General features: G+C 36.5%; 1 protein-coding gene across 2 annotated transcripts; it reads right to left on the bottom strand.

Moving 5' to 3' along the window:
• Position 1: 1 nt before the first annotated feature.
• LOC116844698 (ATP-dependent RNA helicase dbp2-like) lies at positions 2-8,063 on the bottom strand. 2 transcript variants are annotated; one of them, XM_032816576.1, is made up of 6 exons: positions 7,734-8,046; positions 4,193-5,412; positions 3,826-3,885; positions 1,734-1,964; positions 1,382-1,543; positions 2-1,027 (listed from the first exon to the last, which is right to left on the bottom strand). In XM_032816576.1, coding segments are annotated over exons 1-6 (1,824 nt in total). In that variant the 5' UTR covers positions 7,736-8,046; the 3' UTR covers positions 2-878. The 2 variants fall into 2 exon arrangements, 1 of the variants encoding a protein (XP_032672467.1); XR_004378123.1 differs by lacking the exons at positions 2-1,027; positions 1,382-1,543 and adding an exon at positions 2,334-3,158 and having other exon boundaries at positions 1,814-1,964; positions 7,734-8,063.
• Between the last annotated feature and the right edge of the window lie 951 nt (positions 8,064-9,014).

Raw genomic sequence — 9,014 nt, 5'->3', positions numbered from 1 at the left:
GCTCAATTTACTACTTTTAATAATCAGTGGCCGACGAGAGTATCTCGGTCAATATTTATATTGACATTTTTACTTCGCTGTGATTCGTAGAGTAAATTCTTAACACTTTCATTACGAATAATATCTACAAATATCATGTAGACGAACTCGTACGGACGAGTGATCGCTTGTTGCAATGTTCAGCCTATTAAACGTTTATAAGTTTAACACGGAGAGAACACGGTTATAACAGAAAGATTCATATGAGTGTCAAAATTACTTATTTAAAAAATAGCCTTTTTCCTATTGTTCATTAGAACTTAAACAATTACACAAGTTACAATTCACTCTTAAAATTTAAAGTAAAGACGCGAGATACATACTTGACGCTGAAGGAAGATCAAAACAGGGAAGAAACGCAAAGAAAAACGCGCTGTTTCGGTCTTCTCCCGCTTGGTTCTTACGCTTTATTCCACTGTAATACTATTACATCGTTGAAAGCTCGTCTAAATTTAATACGTGCAATTATTTGCAATTATTCTAACTAGTACAGTCCTTACGCTTATTGGAAAAAGATGAAAGAAAGCTAATGTTCTTGAGAATGTAAATGACACAACGCGATCAAATGTGCAATTTCTTTCCTACACTTGAACACGATCATGCTAAAAGACGGAAAACAATGAACAACTATCATGGACATCTCTCACGGATCTCCTTTTCTCATTCCCCGTTCCTGCAGGATACTATCAATCACATCTAACATTTTTCACTTTCGCACTCCAAATAGAACGTAAAATCTTAATTAAATTAAAAAAGAAAAAAGAAAACAATGAAAGAATTGAGTGCAGAAGATGGTGCTGAAATAAACAGATCTAATGTCCACACTTAAGATCGCGAAGTCAATAGCCGTTTTGTTGCCTGTAACTGCCACCGCTACTTCCATATCCGCCGCTGTTTTGGTTGTAGCTACTCGACCCACCACCAGATCCACTTCCAAAATTATTTTGGGGGAAGGATTTTCCGCCGTATCCTCCACCGGTTATTCCACCTACATAAAAAATGTCAGATATTATAAAGGTTTTACACTAATCTTGTTTTATCTTGGTTTTACACTAGTCTCATTTGTGACGTATACGATCTTAAAATGTATTATTATTTATTTTAGATATATTTTCATATTTTTATCTTAGTTGATAATATTCTATCAGCATAAATTGTGTAACTTCCTTTTATCGATTTCCTCTCATTTTTTATATGTGAATACACACTAGCGAACATGTCAGACGTGTGCACACATATACACAATCATATTAAAATACAGATTAAATGAGCGATCCAAGCAGTTTCAGCCGATAACATTAAAAGAAGTTGCCGAAATATTTTTAATCTAAGAATAACTAACCACTGCTACTCCCACCCCATTTGCTTCGATCACTTCCTCCACCAGAACGATCGAATCTGCTTCTATCTGGTGCATCGCGGCCACCACGGGATCCACGTGAACTACCACCACGACTGCTGGATCCTCGTCCGCCACCTCCGCTGCGACCTCCATATCGGCCTCCTAATTATTACATATATAGAAAATACTTTAATACAGTAACTTCTGCGATAAGAAAATGTCGCAAATAAAAATTATGACGTGTAATCTTTTATCATTACTTTCATACTCAAATGAAATAAATTCATGTCAGGTTGAAAAAAGCATGTGTATGTATAAAAAAATGTACACATGAAGAATGAGTAAAACTTACTCTTATAAATACCGGGATTCCTCGACAGCTCGTATAGTTTCGGATTGACAACTTGCTTAGCCTCTTCGAGAACTTGAATTAAGTCACTAGCCTTGTGCGCATTGCCGGGCGTGAAAAAGGCATACGCTGTTCCCGTACGTTGCGAGCGGCCCGTACGTCCGATACGATGTACATAGTCCTCAGAGTTGGACGGATAGTCCAAGTTAATCACAAATTTGACATCCTCGACATCTGCGTAATACATGGAGTCACAATCGCGGCACAGGAAAAATACTTGTTCTTTTGTGGTTCAATTAACTTATAAAGCGAATCGATCTAAGCATTTACCAAAGACGCTGTGCTAATGGAATTAAAGAACAAAGAAGTTCTCTCAAATTTTACTATTTTATACCGATTTTACCTCCTTCTGCATTGTCTGTACTTTGTTCGATGCTTCGGGAGGAAAAGAAAATTTCTCAGTCAGAGACAAATGTTAAAAGTCACAATTAAAATTTTTAACTTGGAAAATCAATAATGAAACGACTTTAGTTCCATTTGCAATTCGCACATTAACACTCAAGATAAGTTGACCACAAAGAGCAAGTCTTGCATATTAATTACCTGTTTTTGACTAGAGCTGGAAATGTAAATACATTTTTTTGGAAATGTAGAGGAATCAGAGCTCAGATGGTTCTCATCGAATTCTCGCTTCACGTATTAGCGAGCTCAACGGTATTATTCTTAGGCAAAGTTACACCCTTCTCTACCGCACCAAAGTATGGATCTCGGCTGGTATTTCAAAATTTGGTCCATAGCTCCGGTTGTAATGGTTGGAACACTAAATGTGCGTCTTGCGTGTGTTCTCCACTCAACCCCATGCGCGCACTCCATTGAATAATCAAGAATTATGCACTGCAATAGTGTGGACATTTATCTTTACACATTTCAATGTTGAAATTATTATCGACAACCACTGTGCTTAAAATCCAATCCATCCAATCAATCCAATCATTCGCGGAAAATTTTAAAATTTGGCGAAATTCACATGTACTCATGCGATGTTGGTAATTTCGTAAAGAAAAACGATTGTCAATAATTGTCCAGAACTAGGACATCACAATTATTGCAATGCGACTTGATGATAATTTGTTATGAGCTACTATTACAACGAATGTAACCGGCAATAATCTCTATCACTTCGCATATATCTTTTTTGTTTTGTTTTAGTTGTCCTGGCATGTTAGACGCCCTAACATTACGATATTTCCATACTTTGGACCGTCGCAGGTACAGAGTGAGTGTTTTTCGAGTGGCACGGTAGACCGAGGCACAGCGTAACAATAGCTTGTTGCGAGGGGGCGGAGACCAGCAGTCACGCCCCATTCATTTACATATTCCAAGCTCTCCAGAGTTCTTATCATTGATAAAACTCCGTCGCATGTGCCTCTGAAAACACATAAACAGCACGTTAATACCAGACTGACAGGACTTGTCTCGAGATCTGAGATCAAAATCGAAAGAGATAAACCTAGCTAACCTTTACTTACCTGGCTCCCTCACCCTCAAAGCTGAAATATTTCGACGTTCTTTCTGTCATTAATACATTTACGTGCAATGTTTTGGATGCATCGCGAAATATGTAATCGCGTTTGCATGTGCGAAGAAATCAAAAGAACGTCAAAATCTGCCTACATTAGCTTATAATAAAACAGAAGTTAAAACTTATCTCTGCGTTAATTGTATATCGCTGAAAGGACAATGGCGATGTTAAGCGTTCCGATAAACGCGAGTGTGCGCGCTACCAAATTTCCTGAATTAATAATTAGCCGACGGAAAGAAATCAATATGAAAATAATGAAACTGAAAAGTGCCAACGGCAAAATAAAAAGGAAAAGAATTATCGTTTTTTTTTTTTTCATTTTTTACGCTCCCAAGGGCGCATTCCTAAGAGTTCGTGAAATTATCTCCAGCCACACTGGTAAAGGAGTAACGTCAATCAGTCTGGCACATGCCGTTACCCGTTGCCACATTACAATACCACGACTTTCACAATTGTGAAATAACCATCGCAGCCTGACCCTTACATCATACCCATATATCTGCAAATTCTTACCTAGACCTCTTGCCGCCACGTCAGTAGCCACTAGGATCGCTGATCTGCTATTCCGGAACTCTGGAAATAACATTCCAACTTCAAGAAAAAAGAAAACTTAAGTTCTGAATTTTCTCCAAAATATTCCAAAAAGGAAACTTTTGATATAGTATAATATTTCCTCTCGTAGTTATTTTCATATTGTTAAATTTTGGATTCATTAAAAATGCAAAAAAATAAATAAAAATATTTAAACATAAATATATTTTTTAAAAATCATTTAAGATATAATTCTGATATAATGTTGTTATAAGTTTAAATCAAACTGATGTATCAAACAGAGATTAAAGTTTGGTTTTTATAGGTAGAATATAATAATAGCACTCACGGTTTAGTACATAGTCTCTCTCTTGTTGGCTTTTGTCTCCATGGATGCCAATCGCTTGCCACCCGTATCTATTAATAGCTCTTGTTATATCATCCACTTTCCTCTTAGTCTCCACAAATATTATAGTCTTATTTTCCGGTTCGTTGGAAATCTCCTCCAGTAGTTTCATAAGTTTACTCTCTTTCTCGTATTCTTCACACACGTCTACGATCTGGAGGATGTTGTGATTGGCAGCCAGTTGCAGGGAACCAATGTTGATTTGTATGTAGTCCGTCAAAAATTCTTCCGCAAGATTACGCACTTCTTTTGGCCATGTGGCGGACCACATAAGTGTTTGACGATCGGGTCGTATTTGTTCTACAATTTTCCTAATTTGTGGCTCAAAACCCATGTCAAGCATCCTATCAGCTTCGTCCAGAACTAGATACGTACACCTACGTAAATTTGTAGTGCCACGTTCCAAAAAGTCTATCAAACGTCCTGGTGTAGCGATGCAAATTTCCACTCCACGTTCGAGATCACGTGCCTGTGGTCCTTTGGGTGCACCGCCAAAGATACACGTGTTTCGCACTTGCGAAGACATGCCAAAGTCCGATGCCACTTGCTGAATTTGTTGCGCCAATTCTCGGGTTGGCGCAAGAATCAAGGCAATCGGTCCGTCGTTTCTGCTCAATCGAGGTTGATGATTAATGTGTACGATCGCAGGCAATATATACGCCAATGTCTTTCCCGAGCCTGTCTGCGCTATACCGACCATATCGCGACCGGACAAAGCAATAGGCCAACCTTGCGCTTGAATTGCAGTCGGTTCACCGAAGCCCTGCCTGCGTATTTCATTGAGAACATAGTCCGGGAAACCACCTTCTTCGAAATAAATATTAGGACCTGGAACGTTAGTCCCCTTCACCGTAATCTCTTTATTAACGCGGTAAGCCTCTACCGTGTGGAGACTCCTTGTCATTACATTCGGATGTGGCTGATAAAAATCTTTCCTGAACGGCTGCAACGTGCTCATATCCCATCGTGGCTTGCGAAGACGTTCACCAGGTTGACGATTCTTGAAGCTGCTATTGCCGAAACCATTATCTCTGCTTCCACTGCTGCCGCCGAATCTACTGCCGCCGCCTCCGCCTCCTCCGCCGCCATCACGTCCACCGAATCGACCGCCTCCACGTGCACCACCGCCTCGTCTGTCGGTGCGTTCGCGGTCACGATATGCCCTTTTCAAAAAACGAAACAATGGTGAAATATCTATTATCTCTAAAATTGTCCTGTTAATGTTTTCCTCTTGTCGTATTGTAAGCGTATAGTTATAAAATAATACATTATTAGATCGTAGATTCAGCGAAATTTAACAATGTTATGCGTCAAGAGAACACAATAATGGGGGAAGTAAAAATTTAGACTGATCAATTTATCAAAACTAATTAATAAAAAAAAGAAAATAATAAATATAACCATCAAACAATATAATTCAGCACGTGTAATTAAACTAATTTAGAATTTTCCACAAAAAATACATATTGTGTTCTAGAATGATGTGTTAAAGCTATTGTACCAATCTGTATACCAATCACTTCTTGTCCTATCGATCAGATCTATTTCTGCAAATAGCGAGTGCATTTTCGGAATCTTTCTTTATCGTAAAAAGACTCGCAATTTAAGCAATCTTCAGCGAATCATGTAATTTCGTGCAATTTTGCACCGCGAACAAAATAAGTTAGAAAGCGAATACCGTTTAAAAGTCGTCGAATGGCAGACGTATTGACGGATAGGACGGTATATGTACGTGCGACTCTTTTATCCCAACGATTTTTAAACCGCTCGTACGTATAACTCTGTACAAATCAATGCATCCTATTGATTCGATGGCTCTGTTGTCGTCGCGGTCGAATGACCACACGGTAACAAGACGACTCACAAGGAAATATTATAAATCTTAAGAGAGTAAAATAATAATATAAATTATATAATATATAGTTTAATAATATAAAAATCTTGATATATTGATGTAATTAATATTTCTGTGAAGGTAAATGAAGAAAAAGTATCCAGATATGACCACAAACAAAAAACATTCGTATTGGAAATTATGTAGACGTTACATATACTACAAAACATATAATGAACACTAAATATCTTTTTATGATACTCAAACAACATTATATACTCATATAATGTTTAACTCATGTAAGAAAATATTATTCGTTTCCATATAAAAAAGATGAAACTTAAAGCCTATTCTTTCTAGTAGTAATCGTGAAGTTTTTCATGTTTTTATCGATCTTACTTATCAATCATGTAATTTTTTCCCTAGTATGAAATCGTGAAAAGTGAATTATTTTGCAAGACTTGGAGGCGATTATAAATTTTTTCCTGCAATGTAAACTCATGAAAAATAAATATTTCTATACATTTTAAAGTTAGATTTTTTACTTCTTATGAGTTCATGCTAAAATAAAAGATTCATGATTGATTTAAATTAGATAGTTCTCTTTAAAAACTTTAAAAGATTTCTTGCAAAAGAACTAAAGATAAAAAGTGCAGTCTAGTTCAACTAAAAAAATCAAACAAGCAGCAATAGGTCTTTTCAACTGAACTGCCTGAACTAGTGCAGACTGGTGCAATAAGTTAAAGTGAAAGATATATATGTATATATATATATATAGATTTCATTTCAACTAATTGCACTAGCATGCACTAGTTAAAATAGTTCAACTGCAAAGAACAAACTTAATGTTTAATACCTAATATACATCCAGAATAAGGTGCTACATGTTATGTATGCTTTAACAATTAAGAAACTAGGTTTTCCTATGATTTCTAATTTCACATATATGTGTATATAAAATAAAAAATCATAGAAATATAACATTGATTATAACATTAATATTAAAATATATGCATATATACAATAAATATCAAAAAGGATTGAACATTTTTCAGTCTAAGAAGCTCCTGAAAAGAACAAGGAAAAAACGCATGAGATTGTCCATACGATTTTCCTCTTTCCTAGAACATATTAAAAAAGGACACGTAACTCTTTCACCCACGTTCTTCTACCTTGACATGATAATATGACATGAAATTATGACTCCCACAAGTCTACAAGATTTACAAATTCTAAACAGTTTCAAATCTTTTTGCACTTTCATGAATCTAAATTAAACGCAATTATTCATGAATCAAGTACATCAATGTATTTATGCAAAAAAAATCGCAAGCAGCAACTAAATACATGCACATGTAGCATGATGTGTCATGACGCGTGTATAAAAGAATTACTTATATAATCTTAAAAATTTCGCTAGAAATTCTGTTGTATCCAAATTACTTTTTCGAAAACCGATATCCGTTAAACGTAATCTCCTTACTTATCTTTATTAAGTTATCGCGAAAACAGAAAATCGCTTTTAGCACAAGCAACATGGAGGGCTATGTTGGATTGGCATAAATCAGCAACGATATTAAAACGTGCGAAATAACCGTGAGGACAATCACACAGAATTCTCATAATAATTTTGGTAAAAACTGTACTTACATTGAAGACTATAGAAGATGAAGAGATAGGAGAAGGAGCGATTTATCAGCGATACTTGAATTTCTTTACACTGGATGCGATCCCGTCGATTACTCAGTTTCGCGATCTGACGTACAGGATGTTCGTAATGAACGTGAATGAAGTGGCGTGGCCGGCGTCATACGCTGACGACAAATAGTCCTCTTGAGGATCGGTATTATAAGATCAACTGACTACTCGTATCACTGCGAAAGACCTCGTGTGGAAGTGTTTATCTTTCGACATTTATTTTCGAATAATCCCAATGCGTATATCAATTTAAAAGTCTTAAAAGCACTCGTGTGTCTTGCTCAGAAGAATAAAGTTGAGCGCAACGGCGGAAGTGACGAAACAATATATAAACGCATAGCTTCAAGCTTATGGAGAGTTCACACTGTGTCGATATCCGACATACAATAATGCAGGATTCACACCGCGTCCGATGTCCAACCAATGACGATACATAGACCAAACATTTTGTCCGCAAAGTGAAGCTGGAAGTTGGCAGTTTAAAATAGAGTGAAAAAGTTGATTTGCCCCTAGTGCTTTCTCACTCTATCTTATTGAGGGTCCGTTTAACAAATACTTTAAAATATTAAATAAAGCAATGTGATTGATCCATTCGTAGCTCTGAAGCACTTACAACATTAAATGAAACTATTTATGAGCACTAAACCTTATCCAAGTACTGTATCCCGTCATAGTAACCTAACTTTTTTCATGTAACAGTAGAATGAGAACAGGATAAAAGCAATTGCTGTGATTATTTATACACAGTATAAAATATTATAAATATCAATTTTATATCGAGATAAGTGAAATATACGGTTTTATTTTTTTAATTCTGCACTATATATAGCATTTGACAGCTTGACAATGGTCATATTCTTTCTATACGATAGAATGAGAAAGTACTAGGGACAAATCAACTTTCTCACTCTGTTTTAAACTGCCAACTTCCGGTTTCACTCGCTGCTAGGACAGGGAGTCGATTCTGTATCTCGAAACGAAGTGAAAATTACAAAAGTGAGCAAATACACTAGAATATTCGTAATTTCATTGGTCAGTGCCTAGTGAATGTGCTCACTTTTGTAATTTTCACTTCGTTTCGAAATACAGAATTGACTCTTAGGGCTGCGTTCGGAAACGTCACTCGAGTACTTTCTTCTCTTTTTATCTCACTCTTGTATCTCGCTCACTCCAATGTAACAGGTACATTTGGGTGACGTTTCCGAACGCAGCCCTGAAGTATAGGAATGCTTG

The sequence above is a fragment of the Odontomachus brunneus genome, unplaced genomic scaffold (genome assembly GCF_010583005.1).
Source record: "Odontomachus brunneus isolate Ranch 3 - 2012 unplaced genomic scaffold, Obru_v1 Obru_scaffold_045, whole genome shotgun sequence".
Classification (NCBI taxonomy): Eukaryota; Metazoa; Arthropoda; class Insecta; order Hymenoptera; family Formicidae; genus Odontomachus; species Odontomachus brunneus.
Note: the sequence above shows the minus strand (reverse complement) of the source record. Positions and strands in the feature narration are given on the sequence as shown.

Bases quoted from the DNA above. Each gene is read 5' to 3' on its own strand.
- LOC116844698 (XM_032816576.1), bottom strand. The intron at 3,886-4,192 runs GTGAGTGCTATT...TGTTATTTCCAG, and splicing joins GAGAGACTATGTACTAAACC to AGTTCCGGAATAGCAGATCA. The intron at 1,028-1,381 runs GTTAGTTATTCT...TTTTTTATGTAG, and splicing joins ATGGGGTGGGAGTAGCAGTG to GTGGAATAACCGGTGGAGGA.